The sequence below is a fragment of the Martes martes genome (genome assembly GCF_963455335.1).
Source record: "Martes martes genome assembly, chromosome: 1".
NCBI lineage: Eukaryota > Metazoa > Chordata > Mammalia > Carnivora > Mustelidae > Martes > Martes martes.
Window position 1 is genome coordinate 25551463 of NC_137888.1, and position 25715 is coordinate 25577177.

Sequence of the window (25715 nt, forward strand, 5' to 3'; positions counted from 1 at the left end):
GCATAATAGCCATACTGTCAAGAAGGGAAGTATTTTTGGCACACATCTAGTAACCAGATTTTTCTTTCCACATTTGATTACTATAAAACCTAAATCTCTTATTCAGTAGTGCTGACAGCTAAATGGCTGAGTGCCTTGGAAAAAAGACTAATTTCGCATTTGACTGTGTATTAGACATATTATCTGTAGATTTTGCCCTTTGATTGACTATCCAGCCTCCCACCTTTGTTAGAAAAGTTATTTAAAGCAAAAGAAAACTCATCGATACAGCTTTTCTAATCCATTCCTAATGAAAAAAGCCATCTTTCTATCAGTCCTAAATTTAAGTCTAGTAAGCATGGGGTACAATTTTGCCAAACTTTTTTTTTAAGGTTTTATTTATTCATTTGACAGAGGAAGACACAGCGAGAGAGGGAACACAAGCAGGGGGAGTGGAAGAGGGAGAAGCAGGCTTCCTGCCGAGCAGGGAGCCCAATGTGGGGCTCCATCTCAGGACCCTGGGATCATGACCTGAGCCAAAGGCAGATGGTTAATGACTGAGCCACCCAGGTGCCCCGTTTGTCAAACTCTTAATGGTATTTAGGACTCTAGGACAACTCCAAGTCTGTCTCCCTTAGACAATGTAGGGCTGCTCTAATGACATTGCTGCATAATTTCAGGTTCCTTTTCAGGCTGTTTCAAACAGAACTGATTTGTGACTGAATGATGATAATTTGTTTTAATTCTCCATCTTATATTTGTAGTATAACTACAAAGCTCTGAATTCAGAGATTAAATTTGGACATGAAAATTTTAATAGTTAGAAAATACAAATTCTTTTGGTAAGTTCTACCATATCAATACTAAAGTGCTTATTTTCAGTTTTTCAGTGTAATATTTATCTTAATATATTTAACTTTTAAGCAAACTTAATGATTTCAATCTAAGATTAATAAAGTATTTATGCTGATTTCTACTCAACTATTACTGAAAGTGATTTCTTATTTGATGATTGGAAAGAAGCAAAACTTAAACACTATCATGTGTTTACATTTCCTTTGCCAGAACAGCCATTCTCTCCATTTTACAGGTAATGTTAAATAAGTTATAAAAATTTTCACATCTATGTGCCAATAACTTATTTAATCCTCATAACCCCATGAGGTAGGTACCATTATTGCCCCAATTTAGGTAAGGACTTTCAGAGGAGTTTAAAAATGACCAAGACAACAGAAAGCTAGAAATGAAATCTTGACTCAAACCAACCTGGGTTTTATAAAGCCCATGGTTGATGGTACGTTGGTTCAGTTCATTACTTATACTGTGAGAAGTTTTAGTATCAAACCAAGGTTTGAAAAAGAGTAACATGCAAAGATTTGATTAAGCAAGTGAGGATACAAGACATTAAAATACATGCTGATTAACAATAAAGCCTTGACAAAGTTCTTTTTACAAACTATTCAGATGTTTCTGAAAAGGGACTAATAACATTTTATTTGCTTGAACTATAAATCAAACTGCAATAGGAAATACAGTGCACTCGACAGGACTGAGATGACAAAGCAAACTGTACCAACGACAGATCCAGGGGAAAGATCGCACATAGAGAAGTAATGGTATTATTAAGGCCCAAGTTTATCACAGGCTTTAATTTCTTTTAGTTATCAAGTATTTGGTGAGTTAACGTGGACTTCAGGGTTCTCATAATACTCTCTGGAGTCTGTATTCCAGTTGTGAAAGGCAGTAATATATTCCGAGGTCTGAAGGGAAACAATATCCCTACATTACTGATGGAGCATCGGCTTATTATACTGGGATGTTGTTATGCAAGCACTAATTCAAGAAAAGGCTTAGATGATTCCTGTTAAAAATGTACACACTTTATTCACCACAGAAAGTATGGTCTGTCTCCCAATTTATAGCATTAGGCACCTTCCAGATTCCTTTGTTCTTTGACATAATTTAAAGGATAACATAAGGAATGACATGAAAACCCCTCTAATCCTTGTCAGAAGCAAATTCACCATTAGTACTTGTAGCAAATACACCACTGCAATTAGGGTGGTTTCATGTTTTTCCTTAAAGCACATGATCAGCACAGATAGAAGTGCTAAACTTCATTGTTTTTACCCTCAAAGGAGTGACTTGTTACAGAAATGCTCCCATAAGTTACTAATTGGAGCCTTGCTTAAATTTCACAGGCTTTGAAAATGCCAAGGATTATGATGTAGACATCCATAACTTGCCTTTTAAGTGCCACCATTTTTGAAGGGCAGTTAAAAATGTAAATGTGCGTATCTTTTGACCAAGAAACTGTACTTCTAGGAATCTGTCTTCAGAAATACTCAAACAAGGGGGCCATTACTTATGTAAAAGTATTTATTGCAAAATTTTGAGTAGCCAAAACAATGAAACTCCAAGCAGCCAACAAGTAAACAGTTAAGTAAAATCTGAACATCTATTCAAGAAAATACTGTGGAAAATACCATGTAGCTATTAAAAAAATTGTAATGACAGAAAATAAAATGTTGAAAATGGGAAATAACTGCAAGTTGGAGAAGAAAAATAGTTCTATGATGCCAAAAACTATCTAGAAAAAAATACCAAATTGACAGTAGCTAGTGATCTCAGAGGCAGGGCAAAGGGTCAGATACAGAGAACTTTATTTTTCTAGGTTGTACATTTCAGTCTTTAGACTTTTATACTGAGGGCGCCGGGCTGGCTCAGTGGGTTAAAGCCTCTGCCTTTGGCTCAGGTAATGATTCCGGGGTCCTGGGATGGGTCCCGCACTGGGCTCTCTGCTCAGCAGGGAGCTTGCTTCCCCTTCTCTCTGCCGGCCTCTCTGCCTACTTGTGGTCTCTGTCTGTCAAATAAAATAAATAAAATCTTAAAAAAAAAAAAAGGCTTTATACTGAGCATTATTACTTTGTAACTAGAGAGGCAGAGAGACAAAACATTTTTTATGAGTACTTAATTTAAGACAAGTTTGGTGGATATATTTTTAGCAAATACAAATATTGATAACCAAATTGCATGTATGTTTCATGGGCAGTCTATTAAATTTCTGAATTAAAGGATTGCAGTGTGGTTAAAAATTTTGTTTGTTGATCATACTGCATCTATTTTGGAAATATTCCAAAATAATAAATGCTTGTAATAGAGTGGTAGTTTTATATACTTTTCCTCCACTGTTCCCAGTTATATGTAACTAATACTAATTCCATAAGAAAAATTTAAAATACTGCTTTGTTGGAGAGAACCTCTATAATTAAGAAACAGTACTAAATACCTCGAAATTAACAACAGAAAGGAGTGAGTCAGTCAAATGGAGAAGAAATTATAAAAATTTACAAAAAGAAAACCAACAAGAAGAATATGCTGTATTTCTAAATTGACTCAACGTTATGGAAACTTCACTTTTCAAGTTAATATGTAAAGTCAATATAAATCATAATTAAAAGTCTGATAAAATTGTCATCAAACATGAAACCCTGATTTTAAGTTTACATGGAAGAATAATTTTCAAAAATAGCCAAGAATTATTTTTTTTAAAGAACAATGGACAGGGAGTATTCAATTTTCCCTTTTACATGATTTCTCAATATATACTCAAAAGTATAACATAAGACTGAAAACAGTGAAACAATTAGAAGAGCACAACCAGGAACAAAAGTTTAATATATGGTGAATGTGACTTTTCAAATTGAAAATAATTCACTAATACAAAATTAATAGTGAATTATTTGGCTATGCATTTAAAAAATTTTTTTTAAGTCAAAGTTTTCTATTTTTTTTTTTTTTAAGATTTTATTTATTTGAGAGAGAGAGAACATGAGCAGGGCAGAGGGCGAGGAACAAGCAGACTCATGGTGGAGCAGGGAGCCGGACACAGGGCTAGATCCCAGGACCCTGGGATCAGGACCTGAGCTGAAGGCAGAGGCTTAACTGAGCCACCCAGGCACCCCAAAGTTGTTTTTTTTTTTAAATAATCTCTACACCCAGGCTCAAACTCACAACCCAGGATCAAGAGTCACATGTTTCTCTGACTGAGCCAGCCAGACACCCCTGTATGTATGCATTTTTTAAAAACTAAATTCCTACCCTAAGCTATAAAAATACATTCCAGATAGGTTAAAGATAAAATGTTAATTATGAAACTGTAAAAGTAGTAATATAAAATATAAAGGGAGATATTTACTAATTTTAGCTTATGAAACTTTCCCCAATTTTAACAGGAATGTTGGTGGTTTGGAATTAAAAAGTAAGCTGCATATAAAAGGCATCATAAAACTAAAAGTAACTCCAAAGAGAAAATTTCCATAGCATGTTTATTTTTCTTTATATTTTTAAAGATTTTATTTATTTATTTGACAGAGAGAGAGATCACAAGTAGGCAGAGGCAGGAGGCGGGGGGTGGGGTGGGAAGCAGGCTCCCTGCTAAGCAGAGAGCCCAATGCGATGCGGGGCTTTATCCCAGGACCCTGGAATCATGACCTGAGCCGAAGGCAGAGGCTTAACCCACTGAGCCACCCAGGCGCCCCTACAGCATGTTTAAAAGAAAATGAATTACTATTCTGAGAATATGAAAAGCTCCTACATATAATTAATTAATTAATTTTAAAGATTTTATTTATTTGAGAGGGAGAGAATGAGAGAGAGAGAGCATGAGAAGGGGAAGGTCAGAGGGAAAAGCAGACTCCCTGTGAGCAGGGAGCCCGATGCGGGACTTGATCCCGCGGCTCCAGGATCATGACCTGAGCCAAAGTCATCCAACCAACTGAGCCACTCAGGTGCCCTTACATATAATTATTTAGCAGAGCTAAATAAGTATAAAGAGATGCAAATGGCTAAAAACAGAAAATGTGCTAATGGCACACTAATGACAAGGGAAACACAAGTTGAATCCATGAAATACCATTTTTTGGCTAACACGTTGACAAAAACAGAAAAGACTGTGGTTTGCATTCTTTGTAGAAGACAATTTGATACTGTCAATGTTTTTTAATGCATATATTCTCTTAACCCCATAATTCAAACTCTACATACCTAGAAGATAACCTATGGAAATACTTTTGCAAATGTATAAAAATGTACAATTGATGCAGCAAGCAGCATTTACCATAATAAAAGATGATAGTTCATTCATACTATGTAAGAACATGAGACCAGTAAGAGAATGATTTGTGTCTACTCGTGGGAAGATGTTCACCCTATTGTCTGACAGGTACTACCAGTCCATTCTAAGATAAACCTATGTATGTTTTACTATTCTCATCTTACACATGAGGAAACTGTCTTAAGAGTATTCAAGTATGTTGCCCCAGGTGACCTAAATTATCAGGGCTTCAAATTGTGGTAGTATAACTCCAGGACACATGTTGGGAAAATAGACTAAGTTGTTAAGAATAGTATGTGAGTGGGGTGCCTGGGTGGCTCAGTGGGTTAAAGCCTCTGCCTTTGGCTCAGGTCATGATCTCAGGGTCCTGGGATCGAGCCCTGCATTGTGCTCTCTGCTCGGCAGGGAGCCTGCTTCCTCCTCTCTCTCTCTCTGCCTGCCTCTCTGCCTACTTGTGATCTCTATCTGATAAATAAAATTAAAAAAAAAAAAAAGAATAGTATGTGAGCATTATTTGTCATTTAGAAAGCAACTGAATAGACATTTTGGTATTATTCTCTTCGACTGATTTGAATGAAAAAGAAAAAACTACCTTATTAAAATTATTGGCCACAAGAGGGCATCAGATATTCTTTTCCAACTTAGAAGTGGAAGGCTGTATTTGTAGTTCATCTCCCTTTTCCATGAAAAGCCCTACTGCCTACAGTTTTGTTTTTTAATTATTGTAAGTTTTTAAAGTTTTTTTTTAAAGTTTTTAAGTTTTTTCAAGTTAAACCACTGCTTTTCCTATGGATCCTCATGTAGAATTGTCATTGCTAATGGGGACTTCTAAGTATGCCATACTTATTCATACATATCTTTATTAGAATTATTTTTCTGTTAACAAAAGTAATATACATTTAAGAAAAAAAATACCTAAAAGCACAGAGAAAGAGCATTAATCACCTATAATCCTCCCACAGTTAACCAATATTAATATTTTAATAGATGGGGATGTTTAAAAAAAGCTTTTACTTTGTATACTCCAATACTGTTGTATTATGAAATATATTCATTTTATGGTCACATAATTTGAAAATGTGAAACATTTTCTTATTTTTTTTTCTAAAACGTGATTTTTAGTGGTTTTCATGGTATTCACATGTATATGACTCAACCGATCTTTATCATTAGATGTTAAACTAGAGATCTCTTTTGGAAATGTCCTCAGTCATATACCTAAATATATACCAGCTTTGTTGGAGTGGGCTTTCGTGTAGCAGAGTATTCCTTTCAAGTTTAGGAATAAATGGACAAGTTGAAGGGCACCTGGCTGGCTCAGTTGGTGGATCCTGTGACTCTTACCTCCAGGTGCTGAGTTCAACCCCCACCTTTGGCCCAGAGCTTAATTTGATCATGTGCCAGAACTGCTAACTTTTTGAATTCATATAGGAAATGGACAGATGATAATTTTTTAGAGTTAATAAGTAATAAGCCTGTGATTGTTTCCCTAAATTCAGTAGAAAAAAATTTCTGCATCTTATAAATCATCCATCAAGCACTTCTACTAAAGAAGTGAAATTAAATTTACTGATTAAAAATGAAAGTACTTAAAATTTTTGAAATTTGTCTAAAATTACTGGAACATGAAAAATGTGAAATTTAGTTTTGTCACCTAAGTGAAATCTATTTCATGTTTCCCGGTGACAAGACAGACTATATTTAAAATCTGATATTGAGTAAGAGTTAAAAATTTTTGAAGATACCATTTGTGATGCTTGATACTGTGAAATCTGAGAGGGAATACACAGAAAGTTAAAATACAGGATCTGACAGGGATTTGGCATTCAGATTTACAACAAAGTCTCTCTCCCTTGACACAATTAGGAGTGCCAATCAAGAAGTTTTAAGTGGAAAACCATTAAAAATAGTGTATCCCTTGTATATTTTAAAATGTTTAAAATACATCAATATACTTTGTCACCAAATTTATGTAGTTAGGAATTTTTCTTAGAATATGGGTCTATTGGGCACCTGGATGGCTCAGTGGGTTAAGCATCTGACTTCCACTCAGGTCATGATCCCAGAGTCCTGCAATTGGGCCCCCCATCCCTCCACCCTTCCCCCCCTCCCCCCATTGGGCTCCCTGCTCAGTGCGGAGCCTGCTTCTCCCTCTCCCTCTCCCTCTGTACCTCTCCAGCCCCACCCCCCACTCATGCTCTCTCTCAAATACAATCTTAAAAAAATATATACATGGGTCTATTGCTAGGAGTTATGTTTTCTTTCTCCTATAACCTACATCTATAATAAACTGACCCTAATTGAAAGTCTAGTTTCTCTGTAGTTGAAAGAAAACATAGTTTGAAGCTATGTGCCAACAGAATCATTTCCTTAAATAAGTTGTCTCCACCACATCTAGTACAGCTGATATGTACAATTTACTTCAATTATGTAATCAGCAATGTAACATTAGCATAAATGGGCTTGGTACGAACAATGCGCGCGCTCCAGTCGTAACCCCCAGCGGGAGCTTCACTCCGTCTGGAAGAAGAGTGCATCTGTCAATGCTCAGTGTGCCCTGGGCACTGGTGACCATGTTTAGGAAAGGACAGAAAGCCCTCGTTAGGCCAGAGTCTGCTCTTTTCAAACACTGGCTTTCTGCCTGCTTGATGTTGCTGGGAGCAATGAGGGATGAGAGAGAGACACACCCTCTTCCATTTTCTTTCCTTTCATATGGTTCTCACAGAGCCCAGACTGCCAAGCATCGGAGGGTCTTAGAAAAATACTAGACCAGGAGTCAGGAGACCTGGATTTTGTTCCTAACTATGTGACTTGGGGGAATTGAAACCTTTCTGAATCTGTTTTTTCATAAAATAATGCTGAACTAGATAATATAGCCTATGGATATTTTGGGTTGTTCTGTTTTTACAAAACAAACTGCCATGTCAATTTTCTCAACTAAATCACAAATCTTTTGCCCATATTGCAAAAAGTTTAAATCAAACCTACATAAACATGCTACCAGCCCTGCTCGCTACTATACAGTGTATATCTCTACCCTGTCCTGGGCATGGCACATAGTATCTTTAAATTGGCAAAGTAGATTATTTTCCATGTAATTATTTTACTTTGTGTTCTTTGTTTCTGTGAACACATAAAAGGTCCCCTTCTTGTTAGATCGAAAGACTGGTGGAGACCGAATGTCAGAGGACTGTGATTTTTCCAACAGGTTCTGGGTCAGTCATTGGGATCTTCTAGAACCACACTCTCCTCTTAGACTTGCCAGGTCAGGGGCGCCTGGGTGGCTCAGTCAGTTAAGGGTCTGACTCTTGATTTCTGTTCAGGTCATGACCTCAGAGTTGTGAGGTCGAGTCCCCCATCAGGGTTCCTGCTTCCTTTACTCTCCCCACCTCATGCTCTCTCTAAAATGAATACATAAATCTTTAAAAAGAAAATTGCAAGGTCATTCTACTGTTCCCTAGAAATGTTCTCACTGTTGACAGTTCTGGGACTACGTGAGAGGGAAAATGTCCTACTTAGCAACATTAAAAGAGCACAGTGCCAGTAGCCAACATTCATCTTGGAATAGTGTGTGACAGCTGACCTAACCCAGGGCCTAGACAACTCTTCTTTCCAAGTGCCAGATAACTTAATTTCTTCATGAATGTAGTTTTGTGCTGACTCCATGAAACTGCTGTGAGCCCAAACACCAGCAACTTGAAGAAACACAGATAAACTGAGAAAAAAACACACTGTGATGGAGTATGTGTGGCAATGACTTGATGCGAACACACCCAGAGCTGCTGTAATTATCCTCATCAACAGAGATTACCGAGAATCTATGTGTTGATCATTTGGATGTAAAGATGTTCCACCTCTGAAAGGCCTGACATCTGCTTAAGGAGAGGAGATAAACGTGGAAAGACAAGTGACCCTCAGCTTAGGGAGAAGTCAGGTTGAACCAGGAGAATGGTTCAGGGAGGATGGTTTAGGAAGGGTTAGGATTACATGATCAGAAAAGGGTAAGACCATAAACAGAGTGAAAGAGAAAGGGTAACCTGGCCCCCGCCCCCAAAAAATCATATCACCAAGGACTAATTTTATTAATACTTAATATTTAAGAACTCTGCCAAATTAGCAAAATAATACAAAAGAAAAATAAGCAAAGCATATGAACACAGTTCTCCGAAGTACAGAGGTCTTTTAAACATAGGAAAAGATAATCAAGTGAATAAATAGAAATAAAATTTTAAACCATGAGATAATTTTCTTCTCAGAAAGCGGGAAGATCAAAAAATTAGATTAAGAGTATGAGTGAAGATTTGGGCCAAGATAAGCACTCTCATTTGTTGCAAGCATAAGCTCCTGTAACAAGAAGGTATTTTAGTAATAGCGAACAGAATATTTGTTACTCAGCATCTCCTCCTCTAGACATTTACCTTAAGGATAGAATCATACATGCAAAACAATGCATATACAAATATACTGCTTATGATTTTATTCCTTATATCAAAAGGATGGTATCGATTTAAATGGTCCTCAGTTGGAGACTGATTAAGTTACAGTGTATCACTATGATGCATCGTATAGTTTTGAAGACCTAGGGTTCTAAGTAGACCTAGGTTCTAGGTAGGTTCCAGGGTTCTAGGTAGATACACAAAAGATAAAGAGAGGCAGAATAATCTGAGAGGATCTGTTAAATTAAAAATTTCATATAGGGGCACCTGGGCAGCTGGTTGGGCGGCTGCCTTCAGCTCACGTCAAGATCTCAGGGTCCTGGGATCAAGAGCCCCATGTGGGGCTCCCTGCTCAGTGGGGAGTCTGCTTCTTCCTCTCCTCCCTGTTCCTGCTCTCTCTCTCTTGCTATCTCTGACTCTGTCAAATAAATAAAATCTTAAAAAAAATTAAAAAATAAAAATTCATATAAAACTTTATTTAAAATCAAAACATGTGTATGCAAGTGTAAACACAGAAGTATGGCAGTGGAAGACCAGTTGTGAAAGTCTAAGATCAGGCTGGAGTTCGAACTTTTAAGTTAGAGGTTGTCCAGGAAAGCTTTTGAGCAAGAGAGTGAGCCAAAATGCTTTAAGAAAATTCACCTAGAAATGAAGAGTTTTAATCAACTCTTATCTGGATCATGGGTGAGTGTAGAGCCACGACCATGAATCTGCTTCCACAATAACGTAGATTCTCCACACCCCACCCCCCGCCCGGTCCCCTGCCAAAGTGGTCCATATCACCTCCTCACGTCTTCCTGAGGTTAAAAACTATTTCCCCAGAAAAAGAGTTTCATCTTGCCAGCAAGATTCGTAAGAAAAGCCAAATCCGTAACTACTTTTTCCCTTGACCAAAAAAAAAAAAAAAAAAAAGATATGAGGTTAACAGCACATATGGTCACTCCATATTTGATACAGATACGTATCTGTACACGTATTTGAAATAGTACACTTCTGGGGGAGGTGAGAGGGGAGACGGACAAGCATTAAATAACTGCTGGCATGGTTATTTAGGTGCTGATATTTTTATTATACTACTAAAAATTAAGCAAAGAAACTCTCTGGGCATGTGTTCCATGCCCACTTTCACTATTTTATTTGTTCTTCTTTGTAATTTCCAATCATTATTACTGATGTGGGTTGAATTGTGTGCCCCCCAAACTAGGTTGCAGTCCTAGTCCCCAGCACTCTAGAATATAACTTTATTTGGAAATAGATCCTTGTAGTTACAGTTAGTTAAAATCAGGTCAACAGGGTGGGCACAGAGGAAAGGATATAAAGAGACACAAAGAGAAGACAGCCAAAGTTTGTCCTTACAAACTAAGGACAGTGACCTGGACAGATCTTCCCCTGAAAGCAAAAGGGGTCAATCTTGCCAACACCCAAATCTCGGACATCTAGCCTCCGGGACGTGAGACAATAAATTTGTTTAACCCAGTCTGTGCCACTTTGTTATGGGCAGTCCTAGCAAACTAATGCAATCATACACATAAATTAATGATAAATGACTAGCCATTTCAGAGGACTATTTTAAAAGACCTGAAGAGTTGACATTCTTTTTTTGAAGGGGGGTTGGGGGGATTAAAATCTTCTAAGAAATGGTAACTTAGTTATCTAAGTAGATCTCCCTGAATTCTGATACCAAGAAATATTAGTATACCACAAGTAGGCAATGATAATAAGCATCTAAGTTTTTTGGCCTCTCTAAAGGCATACTCCAATATTTCTGGAAGTTTGTGAAACCCAAGAAAAAAACCATACCACCATTAATGACTTAGCATGGAAACTAGTCACCTGCAAAGGGTTTCCTGACAATTCAGAGGTTCCCATAAGTAATTATAAAAATAACCTTGGAGAGAAAACGGTCACTAACTTCATTCCAGACTACTCAGCATCTCTCATTAGGATTTTATAAGTTTCCTTCTAAAATGCTTCTCTACTTCTCCAGGTTTGCTCCTATTCGATCAGGTTACCCCCTTCTGTGTTTGTGCAAGTTAACTTTTTTTTAAAGATTTTATTTATTTCCTAGAGTGGGAGGAGTAGGGGAGTGGGGAGAGAGAATCTGAAGCACACTCTGCACTGAGCATAGAGCCTGACACGGGGCTTGATCCCAGGACAGCTGTGAGATCATGACCTGAGCCAAAACCAAGAGTCTGACGCTTAACCAACAGAGCCACTCAGGCACCCCTGTGCAAGTTAACTCTTTGAGCCACGTGCACATTCCTCTCCCCACACATACTCACTCCACCTTTCTCTCCAGACATGGTCTTTTTGGAAGCGACCAGGGAAGCTGTCTTGTGGAACGCAGGAGACATAAGAAATCAATGCAGACTTGCCCCAAGGGCTCAGTTTCCTTTTTAAAAATTCACTCAACATTTATTGAGCAGTATGCAAGTGAGAGTTAGGCACTGAGGATAGAGGGGAGTAAATCCACTTCAAACTTGTAAAAGGGCATATTAAGCAGGTTAAACAAATGGAATGCAAAGGATTTGGGCCCTAAAAGACTTTACTGGGGATGTTGAGGGCCCAGATGCACCCCTAATTTATAAGTGAGGGGTAGGGGTGGAAATCAGGAAAAATGACTGAACTTACACTTGCAGGGCAGGTAAGCAAGGTGGGGCTGTTCTCTGGCTTAACAAATTACACACTCACGAAGGTATGAAACTGGCCCCTTAGCTATCGAGCACGGCTACCGGAAAGGCACACCTGAGGGCATGGAGAAAATAAAACACGGAGACATGGAATGGACCTGGAAAGATCTTTTGTATCAGGTCAAGAGGATTGGTTTTTGCTTCTAATTTCCTGCACCTTCTCCCCCCTTTCTCATTCTCCATTAGTTAGAATTTTCACAGCTCACTAGTAGAACGAGAAGCAAACTGATGCATCAAGGACCTTTTCCTGAAATTTACTTCTTGGTTCTTCAATCACTCTAGAGGTTTTTTTTTGTTTTTTCCTGCAACAACTTTTTCTATAAATAGTTATCAAATTTAGAAAAATCACTTAAGTAACAAAACAACACATCACACTTGATTTCGATTTCAGAAACACCAGCATGAAAAACTGATCTGAGTTCCCAGGATTGGCTTCATGATCTTTTCACTGTTGCCTTTATTACATTTAGAAATTACATTCGATTATACTTCAGGCTTAAAGCTAGACCATTTTTATCTAAAAACAAATTATTTTATATTCAATCTTATCTCAATTTCATCAGTTTTGCCATCTGGTACTTAATTAACCAGAAATATGATCTGGCCTTTAGAGCTACAGGGTTAAAATATGGTCTAAATTAAAGGCACTAAATTTTACTTGGTAGTTTCACTCGTAGAACCATCCAGCATCCCCCAGGATGTAGTATTTTTATCCCCATTTCGAACACCAGGAAAGTGAAGCTAAGGAAAGCACTTAGTCATAAGCAGAATTTAGACAAGTCTGATGACAAGGCCTATCCTCTTAATCTCTGGGGAGAAAATTTTACCTCAGTATAAACCAGGGGTTCTCAACTGGAGCAATTTTGCCCTCCACCCCGATGAATACGTGGCAATGTTTGGAGACATTTTTGACTGTCGAATCTCGGGGAGGAAGAAAGAGGCCAGGCCTACTACTCAACATGCTACAGGGCAAAGGACAGTCCTTCACAATAAAGGACTATCTAGCCCAAAGGCTCTAAAGGTGCTAACCCTGAAAAACTCTATTGTAACAAAACACCCCTAAAAATGTCTTCTTACAAAAGTATTAGACCTCATTGTTTTCTTTTCTGAAATCATTGTTTAGAATCAGCAAGAAAACTTGAAACCACAACTAGATATTTATGCATTCAAGGCTACTCTTCAAGAACTCAAATTTGAGTTAACGCTATAAATTGTGAACAGATCACACAACTTTGTGGAGGCTTCAACCCCAGATACTATGTTATTTGGTGTCACATAAATGCACAGGAGTGGGGAAATATAAGAATGTCTGACATGTTTTCATTGATGTTTGACAGTTTGATCTTTATTCTGTTTAAAAGGATGCAAGGAGGGGAGAAAAAAGGAAACCCTGAGGAATAGCACACTAAAGTTTTATAAAGTAGACATTTTTAAAAAGGCACAATAAAGCCACACCATGAGGCAGAAAACTGCTTTCTTGATTTTATTTCAAAAGTACACAAGGTCACAAAACTAGAGCAAGTTTTTCGTTTTTTTAAAACAAATTTTGTTCTTACAAATTTCAAAATCTGCACCATTGGATATGTAAGCCAGAAACTTTAAATACAAAATCATTTTTGAAACTGACACTTATCAATTCTCTACTTGCATATGTCAAGTGTCAAAATATTTTTTCTCAGTAGTACAAGTGTATTTATCACAAAAGTTCACAGTTAGGAATGAGAATAAGTGAATAAATTGTGGTTCTCTTAACACTTACATCATTAAGTCAGCAGAAAACCCAGAGTTCTTCCTTGACTGGAGCTTTTAGTGTTCACAACCAAATCCAACTGATATTCACCATACTTTTAAAATTTAAAAATAGGGTATTTTTTAAAAGCTTGATTTTAAATAATAGTAAGAGATTAGATGAAGAAATTATTTAGTGATGTCACCATATATAAGATAAACAGAACCACAATTTACAAGTTTATTCATTATTTTTCCTTACTTCTGTAACATTGTAGAATTTGTGCTCAGTTATGGACCTTTTTTAGTGTCAAAATAGGTAAACGAATAAAAACTCTACCTGCAGAATGTGTTGCCTCTATTGCAAGACTATCTAAAGGCATCTGATATATTAAAACTTGCCCAGAACATTTATACTACCAAACACAAGAATTTCATGAAGATATATATACATATATATAATGTCACAAGCCACTAAAAAGTTAAAGTTGTACCAACATTTTCTACAAACTACTCCTTATGTGACACATCAAAGCATTAACTACATAAAATGTTTGTTTTTTCTGTTCATACTGGAATAAGGCATCTGACAGCCCTAAACACTGTGGAGATGAACAGATTAGGAAAAAACCTTAAACATTCATAGAACTTCAAATTTACATGCCTCACGCACACAGAAAGACAGAGTAGTTATTTTAAGAAACCCATACGTTACAGAATTGAATATCCAACTTCATGCAATGAGTTCTTTCTATATTTAATCAAAATGTTTACTTGCCCCTTCACTTGCTCCAAATTTCCAGAACTCAATCTTAAAAATTAGCATTTTAACAAAATCAGGTATTTCTTCATATCCATAATCTAACTGCATTTCTTCAACTAACCCCTCCCAACACACACTCAGACTGTGTTTCCAAAGTAACCACTTCATGGCAGATAGCCCACATTTAAAGAAAGTTATTTGCCTGAATAAACTGGTCATCAGTATAATTGATAAGAAATTTGGGAGGTTCTCAAAGAGGGGAATACTGGTAAGACTGCCAATAAGAAAAAGAATACCAGTGAACTACATATTCCAAGCACAGAACTCATCCTCGCCAGTACCATTTCTTTCCAAATGATCCTGTGTAACTCAAAAAGACGGTGTCAAGTCTCAGGTGTCAAACAGAATCAAATGGATTCTCCTCAAAGATGCAGGGCTGTTCTGGAGTGGCCTGGCTTGGCTTTCTCATGGTAATGCTTCAAATAGCCAGTTTTGGTTGAATTGCTTGATGATTACTAAGTTATTCTAGAAGAAATACTTCCAGCTCAACTGAATGACTGCTGAGAATTATTCGGGAAGTTATCAGTACCTGACTGATCTGACTTTTGGATCAACTGAAATTTACAATGAGAACAGCTGGAGAAGTAAGTCTAAAACTGAACTCTGTCCTCGAAACTTAATCCTACCTAGCCGGTCTTCTCAGGTCACACAAGTGACGTTTTACGAGCTCTGTTCTCAGGCTGTAAGCGGCGTGGACCTGAAAGCACTTCTGGGAGAGTCTGATTACTCAGAGCCACATCCTAGAGAGGCAGACATGTCCACCTTTTACCGTAGTTCCTACTTAGATTGACAGAGTAATCTTCACTGTATGAAAACTGGGGATGGGAAGGACCAAATGCTTTTATTATCCAAGTCTGTGATCTGTTATTTATTCTTACACTATCTTATAAATTTTATTATATAAAACAGGCCAAACATCTGGCATTCAAAAATAGCTACTTTTACAAAATCATACACAGTCAAAGAGTGCTGGGGATGTTGAAATTTTAGAATCTTTATGAATAACACAATCGGTTAAGTTGCACCCAAAAAGAAGAGGGAAGAGGAGGCAAGATTCAAAGTATGAAAAGAGAAAGGTGTCACAGTGATGTGTTTTTAACAGTACCTTCACCTCTAAGCACCTTTCAGGTGATAGCTAGCTCATAGGCACCAGAAATTCATAATAAAAATTAAAATTACCCAAAGGCACAGATGAAAATGTTAACGCAAGTATAAAAGCAATATTATATAGGGTTAAAAACCTACTAAAAAATGCTTCCAAATATATAAAACTATACACTAATCCATTACACAGACATTCAGCTTAAGTTCAGCATTAAAAAGTATACACAATACTCTGCCTAATCTCAAATTCATACGAACATTAATTTATAATGTAGCATTTACCACCACAGCACCCGAAGAGATCAACAGAAACCGACTCCCTATCAAAATCTAGGGAAAAGGTTTTAGAGCTAGTGAAATAATTTATTGCAAACCTTATTTACTATAAAGAAACTGTTGGCTCATTTTACTATATCCACACTCCCTCACAATCTTAAGGGAAATACAATAAACTCACTTTCTTCTACTACAATAGTATTTAACACATTTGGCAGTTCGGAGTATACCTTTTACTCCTTTTCCTTTCATTTCTCTCTCTCCTTTTTTTTTTTTTTTTTTTAAAGAATAAATCACTTTCACAAAACTAAGACTCACTCTTTTCAAAGCTCACCTTGATTTTCTGCAACTACACAAGGACATGTTGGCCATAAAAGAGCTATACATCCTCCCAAGTACGAAATACAGAATCGATGGAGGACACCTCCTAGCTGAAAATGTATTTCATCATTCTGAGTCTGTGAAGAAAATAACCTCCAGGAACCACATTCAAGTGGTAAATGTAGGATTACATGTTTCTAAAACATATATTATGCCACACCAACATAATCCACCCCCCCCCCAACACTGAAAAAATGTTTTTAAATTTGGAACCAATGATTGGGGAATTTCAAACTGTAATTGTCAAATAATGAGTCGTATTTTTTCTTATTAGAAAAATATCACCTCAAGGGCTAGTATTTAGTTGGGAACTGCAAAATATTCCATCCTTGTTCTGACTGGTCATTGTTCTGAAGACGGTCACAGGCCTCAAGGCATCAGATCACTCATCAACAAAACCCATATTCACTACCGCCCCGCTAACTAGTATCTCTAAATGAATCAGAGAGATGCTCCTTTATTTTAGCATGTAAAGGAGCTTACTATGTCCTTGTTGCCTATAGCAGTCTATCAATTAAATAGTTAGAAATCATTTTATAGACAAGGTCTATAAATGATTCGGAAGTAAAACTAGTAATTTCTAGAAACTGTAGTGTTCTAGAGGGCACAATCACTCTATGTTATTAGAGCTGTTTCAAACTCATATTTAAACGAGCTTCCAAAGAAGTTTTAAAAAGAACAAACATAGATGTGTCTTAAGTATTTCTGCCATGAATGTTTCTTTACCAATTTGATGGGGATACCAAATCACAAATTAATTGAGAAAAGCAACCTAAAAATAAATGGTAGAAAATAGGAAGTACCACTTGCACATGATTCAAGCATCAACTTAGGGTGGCATGTAAGTTCACCAATTTCTTCACCTAGGATTTCATATTCAAAGTGCTATATCTTTTAAGTGTTGATATTTAGAAATCTATCAAATTAATCTCTTAAAGGAAATATTTTTCAGTTGGTGAATCTGTCTTTAGTGACTTCAATTCAACTTTACTATTTCAGTAACCAAACAAAACTTTTTAAAGCATAATTTTCAGGTTCTGGTTAAGTTCTTGATACATGTTGAGGCCGGTAGCAGAATTTAGAACGGAACAGTCTTCCTACCCGAAGAGGAGAAAAGAAACCTGGAAAGCACAGATGGAAGTGCAGAGGCTCTACACTATGGACCCGTCCTTGCTCTGTGCTGGAATCATCACAGGCACCGCTCCCATCCTACTTAGATTAGGGGCAGCTACCTTAGCAGGTGGGAGAGTCGGGCTCTGAGGAGTACGTTCGAAGTCTTCACTTGGTACCTGGTTATACTGAGTCTTGGCATACCCTTCCATGTTGGAAGGAGACATGGAGCCCAGGGATGAGTGATTGCTGCCAATGTAGCTCCGAGCGGTGGATGCACGGCTCTTTGGAGGAGGCACATCTTCCCTAGAAAGCGAAGATCCCAACACAAGTTCAAAGAACAAGTTTCTAAAAACCCACAATTATGTAAGCTATGAAAAATGGATATGGGTGAAGAAAGATCCTCTTAAGTATCGTGTATATAAAAGTGTGCATGACATACAAAAAAGCAATTGCAATAAGGTACAATGTTATGAACTGTGTATTCGTCCCAAATCTATTATTTACAGAGTGTATTCCTTCATACATAATAAAATGTAAGTTATAAAAAAATTTGATTCTATAATGCTGTCCTATAAGGAACAAACTTAAATTTCTTCATACTCTACTATCACTGATAAGACAATCTATAGTTATAGTCGGCCAACACGCCAACACATTATAGTGGATAAGGCATTAACATCTATAGAAATATTTCTACCAAAAAAAATTTTTTTTTGTTATGGAAATTACTTCTCTAAGACCTTAGCTGAAAACTTAGCAGATTCAAATTTACAAAAACTCAGAATTTACGCATGAGAATTTTCACACCAAGCAATGACAAAGAATATACACCAGAGTTACCCCTGGTGCAGTTTAAAAAGACAAGTGTCCAGACCCCGAGCCAGACCTACCAAATGTCAATTTACTTGCTGGATGTTATTTAAGTCGTATGTTATCCTTTTAAAGTTCTATAATGCAATGCACACTTCTAGTTAAGATCTACTAGTTTAGGGGCGCCTGGGTGGCTCAGTGGGTTAAGCCGCTGCCTTCGGCTCGGGTCATGATCTCAGGGTCCTGGGATCGAGTCCCATATCGGGCTCTCTGCTCAGCAGGAAGCCTGCTTCCCTCCCTCTCTCTCTTTGCCTGCCTCTCTGCTTACTTGTGATCTCTCTGTCAAATAAATAAAATAAATCTTTAAAAAAAAAAAAAAAAAAAAAAAAAAAAAAAAGATCTACTAGTTTAGAATATTAAAAAATAAAATCACTGTTACTAACAGTTCTATAAATTACCAATGTCACTTGATACTAGCGGGTCTTTCTTTCTAAACCCCAACATCTGCTCCTTTTTTGAAAAACTTCATGCCTGCACTTTATTGGGAGAAGGCAGACAGTCTTAAGATAAGCATTTGCAGTAGCTCTTAAAATAGGATTCAAAATAAGGGCCGGAGGCAGGGCACAACAGAGGTTGGTTGGTTCCACACACATAACGCTTTCAAATGTATTGAGGGAAAGAGCAAACGCTTCAGATGGTTAAGAGAATTAATGCTTTAGAGATATAAAAAATTTAATTTATATCAGCCAACTCTTGTGTCACTTAATTACCTGATATCATGATGAACTTCCTTTTCATATTTTTCTTCTCTGCGCTTTTTACGACAGCAAAAGACGATAAGACCAATGAGCACTAGAGCAAGCAAAATTCCTACAACAGCTCCTGCAATTGTTCCAGCTCTATTTGAAGCTAGAATAAGATGTTAATAAGAAAATAATTAATAGTAAAAAAAAACTGTATCCATATCTAGTCATATTGAAGGTTAATGTCTAAATACAAGAGTCAATTTGACAACTCTTACCTTCTTAATGTCATTACAATAATAAAGGCTATATATTTTTTCCCCTTCCCATGACTTAGAATAGCAAATAACCAAGTCACAGAGTGCTTTGCCAAGTTAACATCCCCTTGCCCTCAATACACACTTGCTGACTGAACCAAAGGAAGCTATATGAAGACAACGCAAACAGACGTCATCACAACAGACAGAAAGAAGGTACTTACGTGGAACAACATTCAGGCGCAGCTGGCACTGATCGGAGCCTACTCTGTTTGTGACTGTACAACTGTATGTCCCAGAGTACTCAGTAGAGGCATTTTTTACAGATATAACAGGTGACTTCATGTCTATGGGGAAAAAAGGGAGTATAAGGCATAACCCATCTTTACAATATTGTATTGCTAAGTTTTTAGTAGAGGCAAACCTTATTAAGCTTGACAATCCAGGTAAAAGTGAGACAAACGGAAGCTGGGTATGAACAAGTGTCTATGGAGACATGTGGACGCCTCCAGAACACAGACACAGCTGACTCTCAAACAGTGGCAGGAGGTGGGGGGCACGGGCAGGCGTGTAAGGATTCTGATTTCCTGCACAGTTAATGATCAGGGTATAACTTTTGACCCCCCCAAAATTTAACTGTAATTTTTTAAAGGATTTTATTATTTATTTAGAGCGAGACAGTGCACACACGAGCAGGGGGCGCAGAGGGAGAGGGGGAGAGAGAATCTCAAACTGACTGCACTGAGCCCGGAGCCTGACACGGGCTCTATCTCGCGACCCCGAGATCAGCACCTGAGCAGAAACCAAGAGTCCGACGCTCAATCAACGGAGCCACCCATGTGTCCCCGGAATGTAACTATAATTAGCCTACTCTTGACTGGAAACCTTACAATAGCATAAACAGCCGACAGACATGTTTTGCATTGTATCTGTGTTATATACTGCATTCTTACAATGAGTAAGCTAGGAAGAAAATGCTACTAAGAAAATTGTAAGGAAAATACATTTACAGTACCCTCTGTAAAAAAAAAACCCATCTATAAATGGACCTCCATGGTTCAAATCTGTGTTGTTCAAGGACCAGCTGTTACTGCCCTCCAGTTCATTTGTATCACAAGCCAGAGTATCCATAACTGCCTTAGCCACATACAGTCTCAGCTGAAGCAGAGGCACACTGATTCTAAAAAACAGTGGGGTGCCTGGCTGACTCAACTGGTAGAACATGCAACTCCTGATCTCAGGGCAGTGAGGAGTTTGAGCCCCACACTGGGCCTAGAGATTACTTTAAAAAACAAAACCAAAAATTCCATCACAAAGGCTCTTTGGTGCAGAAGATTTCAAAACCTATTTTATCCCCGCAGATGGAAGAAAGATGTTTCAGAGTCAGAAGGGGTCATATAGTTTTGGTCTCTTAGTTTGAGAAAAGGAAGAGGTGGAAAGAAATCCTACTTCATCATAAATCTAGGCAAAGCATTCAAGATTCTACTCTCACTATAACTAAGCCATTGTCTACATTATGATTATATTTTCACCAGTATTACTATCAATTAAAAAATACACAACAAAGAAACAATAATATCCTAAGCAGTGTGATTATAAAAATATCATTAACACGATATGACACTAAGTTGTCATTATAAAACACTGAATAATTCTCATGGAATCCTGATTGTTTTGTACAGATCTGGGAATTTCAAAATACACACACACACACACACACACACACACACACTACTAGATCTAAGTCCAAACTTATGGCATATAGTACAATCTGTAATATCACCAGTACCTGGTAACCATAAAGCGGGCAGTTTCTGTGAGTTGGACAACTTCTGCCATTCATACTGTAACGGAAGCGAACCTTCCTTTGGTTCACATTTTAGTTTGAAGTCATTTCCAATTTCTTCTGATCCATCAACGTAACATCTTATACCTGACGGCTTAACTGAGAAAAGAGTAAATGGTAACTTTACACAAGACAACAGAACTTATGTTTGCAAGGATTAAACACACAGTGCATTGCAACAACCACTGACTCATTATCATGTGGTCCTGAGTTCTGAGGTGACAAGACAGAAAGACAGTAAGAAGTCATCAGTACCAGTTCACTCAACTACGCAACACGAAGCAGGCACGAATGAGCTCAGGCCTCTCAGGCAGGGGCTCTGGGCTCCTTCATTCCAAGGGGCGCATCCGAATAAAGGATGGTGCAGGCGGCTTCCACTTCCCTCCAATCCTTACCTGTTCTTCTACTCAGTGCCTGACATGAAGGTAGCACTCTGGGAGTCTGTGCCATGTCATATCCCTCTGAGTGCTGTTATCTTACCATTCGGGGGATTTATAACAAATAATGCTGATAACAGGACCAATTAACACTCTGCATTTACATTAACCCAAACCATCCAGAGATCACTGTTATAAAAAGGTAAACCTGACGTTACACTCCAGGTCTCTCTGGGAAACTGCTTAGAGCCGCTGCTAAACCCATTCCTTGTAACTCACTCCAAACACTGGAATAACACCTTGGCATTTCTTACTCTTCTGCTGAATTTATGATACAATGTACATGCAATAAAATCAACACAACTGCATCTTCTGGGGGGATCATTTTGAACAAATGTGTGAGCACCACCATCAAGCATGGCTTACCCTCTCCCAAGCAATTTCCCTCATGCTGAGATCTGATGCCAAAATCCTGGTCCCAGGCAGCCACATATCAAATTTCTAGCACACACTAGATTTGTTCTACTGCTTCTAGAATCATATAAATGGAATAATACCCATTTACTTTTTTTTTTTCAGTCTTATTCCTTTTATTTGCTGTCTTTTGATGCTGATCCATGCAGTCACTAGATCATTCTTTTTTAATGCTGAGCTGTATTCTATCAAGGGACTAGAACACAGATTTGCTTCCCCATTCATCCACCGGCGAACATGGTTTCCAGTTTTAGGGCTTGTGTTAAAGCTCAATCAGCTAAACTCCAGGGGAAAAGATGTGTTGCCTCTCACCATTAGAGGAGGGATCCTGAAAGATTCTGAGTATGGGCTAAGAGCGGTGTGGACCCGTTCTAAATCAGAGGCTACTTCCAAGGCAAGATTAGGAGAAGCAGGGATTACGCTGGAGATGAGGGCCATTTAGCAACAGCGGACCCCAGGAAAAGATGAGTAAAGTGGGGGGCAAGAATGGGGAAGTAACAGCAGTTTCTAGGTTACCCCTACTCCACGACCTTGGGAGGAACAGAGTTCCCTATGAACGGCGGGTTTTATTGCATGTCTTCCCGGTCTGGTAAATAGCAGGCCTGCTTGCTTCTTTTTCAGTTGGAGCTAATTTTTATTCTTCCAGGCCTGGAGATGGGCTTTTATTGTTTCACTGCTGTGAAAATGTAAATGGGTTCTACAGTTTTGTGCTATTACAAATGCTGCTTCAACACTATGTAAATATTCACATATTTTCCTTTTTCTTGGTAATTCCTGGATCATATCTAGTAAGTGCATGTTTAACTCAATAAGAAACATTCGAACTGTTTTCCAAAGTTGACCAAGAGAATTACTGCGGAGCATCTTTATCAAAGGTTGGCATTCATGATCTCACATCTTTACACATTCCTTGATAATACTTAAATTTGATTTCATTTCTCCACTCTTTTCACTGCCTGTACCTTTTAACAAGGATGGACACATGCATTTAATTGCACTGTTCTCTTTCCTAAGCAAATATGTTCCTTTTTCAGATTGATCAGTTGCCCTGGGGAACTACATCAATGAAAAACTTTTACATCAGTTTTGCAAATTATTTCAACCTGTGAATCTTCAAAGAAATGAGCTCTTTTCTTCATTTCTTCAAACTACCAAATATATCCTTTACTACATAAATTAGCAGATATTGTGAGATATTAAAGCATTGCTTCATACATCAAAAAGGTATTGGTAATATAGTGTTCTAACCCTAACCTTCATCTTTTCTAACAAAATATCCCTTTCCCATAAACCAAATACATCCAGTAATGGGCAGTTACTTAAAGTGGCTGCTGAAAAAATTCAAGGCCCCACTGAGCTTGAGATACACACTCTGCCTGTAACAGAACAAGAGGTTACCAATCCTGGCTTCTGGGTGTCACTCTGGAGGGGCCCTGCTTTCCACTGGGAGGAGCAAGTGGAAGTCTTTCACATGCCAAACCCAACCATTATACCACAGGAAGATAACTCGTAATTCATGGCACTTGGTATACTGAAAGAAAGATAAAAACCACAAAGGAAGACTTACAGATACAAAAGTCTTATCTTCTAATGTTTCTTTGGCCTGGGGTTCCAGGATACCTGGCCATTGTCCCCAGAATATTTGCTTCCATGATCATTAGCACAGCCAACAGTCTTTCTCAAGAAAAGGTGCATGTCCACCAACTTGTACGCAGGCAGCGTCCCAGCAGTATAATAACACTGCACTCCATACACATACCCTACCATCACCCCTCCACGCTAATGGCCTGCATCAGTCTGTGGGAGAAACACTCTCAATTCCAGTAAGGGACATCACATCATCCATCCAGAAATGCTATTTTTGCTTGGTTGAAAACACCGTGCTCTGGGCTCAGATCTAGTTTACAGCGACGTGGCTAAATGCATCAAGGTCGGAATCGTTGCCTATTGTGGTGCCTCCTTCAGGAAAATGGTGCAGAAGACTGACAGGAGCCAGCATGCCAAGTACACATGCTCCTTCTGTGGCAAAACCAAGATGAAGACGAGCTGTGGGGATCTGGCATTGTGGCTCCTACATGAAAATAGTAGCCAAGGGTGCCTGGATAAACAGCACTTCTGCCATCACAGTAAAGTAACTAAAGGAGCTGAAAGACCAGGAGAAGCTCCACCATTTAAAACACCGCTAGCCTATAATAGATGGGTTAAGTTATGGAACAACAACAAAATACCCTGTCTCCAAGTGAAGTCGTGCACAGAAATCAGGGGCAAAAGTTTGAGGAGAAACAAGATATTTGCATAGTCTCAAAGTGGGTCCCAAGATACTTTTCTTTTTTTGCACTCACAGAGAGGAAAACAGTCATGTTCAGTTAGAGAAACTTTTCTATTTTATTTTGAAACTATTTCAAAATAAAAAATGGGGGGAAAAATGCCTTGTCCTTTACCGATGGCTTACAAATCCCTCAGGGCCAGCGTTCAATGAGCTACCCCACATGCGACTGGGCTGTATACAACCAGGAAACAAATTAATTGTTGTTCTACTCATCAAGAAAACGTAATCTGTTTATATCAAAAGGTCTCAATCATATGCTCTTTCAGAGGTCAAGGGGCAGAAGGTGTTAGTGATGTTTGGTCACATATTAACCCTCAATCAATTCCCTTTGTTACTGAGCAGCATCCACATGAACTTTTGGCCTATCTGAAGAGTAAGGCAGGCTCTGGCAATGGGGCAAGCTATAGTAACACTTCACCCTCACACCCAGGCAGCTCACAGTCATTCCAGGTCATGTCCACACAGCACACAGGGCTCAATGAATAAGCATCATTACTCTGTGAACGCCTTGGTGGCATCTCCTCCAGATTCCCCAGAAGCAAATGAAGGTATTAGGCAAGGCCTCCAAGTGAACTGAGTTCCACTGGACTAACACTGGGTCTGGTCCCTAGAGGGCACTTCGTTTGTCTTTCCTCTAGACTATCCAAGCAGATGTCTCAGGCAGAGCTAACATAGAAGCTTCCATTCAACAGTCACTTGCAAGAGAAAATTCTGGGAGTGTCTCCCAGCAGCAGCCATGACTCATCTGAGAACATGGAAGAGAGCACTACGGGAAATTCTCCTCCAGCTCTGACACAGCTTGTCAAATCAGAGCATTAGTCATCCCCACTGGCCCTCAGTAATCACTTCCCTTTCTCCTCTTACCCTCCACTTCATGCCTCCTCCCTCCCTGGTTTGGATTCACAGCTTGTGAGGCCATGGTGATCCCCCACAGACGTAACAAAAGGAGTTACTGTCAGTGCTTCTCCCTTATCCATCCTGAGGTATGAAATGCTGGGTTGTGAGGTTTAATGAAAATGGGACATCTCTCCTGCATGGCGGTCATGGCTGCTGTCATGAGTGTGCTTAGCCACATTATGTGCCAACCGTTATTACTGACTCAGGTTCCTTCTGGGAAATGAGCTGCCTTGTGCTGTAGTGATCCCTCCAGTCAGGACCTTCAAATTCAATACAGAACCTGGTCCCATGGGAACATACACACACCCACACATATTGTGCTTGTTCACACCATTC

General features: G+C 38.4%; 1 protein-coding gene across 4 annotated transcripts in view; it reads right to left on the reverse strand.

Annotated features, from left to right (window-relative positions):
• Positions 1 to 25715, reverse strand: part of CXADR (CXADR cell adhesion molecule) — a 61620-nt gene that overhangs the window by 1039 nt on the left and 34866 nt on the right. Inside the window, exons 4-7 of one of the 4 annotated variants that reach the window (XM_080829883.1) lie at positions 21246 to 21401; positions 19681 to 19803; positions 19227 to 19365; positions 17823 to 17949 (exon numbers count right to left, since the gene is read on the reverse strand). In XM_080829883.1, coding sequence (XP_080686009.1) covers positions 17823 to 17949; positions 19227 to 19365; positions 19681 to 19803; positions 21246 to 21401 — 545 coding nt within the window. Of the gene's footprint in view, positions 1 to 16435; positions 17950 to 19226; positions 19366 to 19680; positions 19804 to 21245; positions 21402 to 25715 lie in introns of those variants that run through there. The other 3 variants (XM_080829882.1, XM_080829881.1, XM_080829884.1) reach the window with 3 other exon arrangements.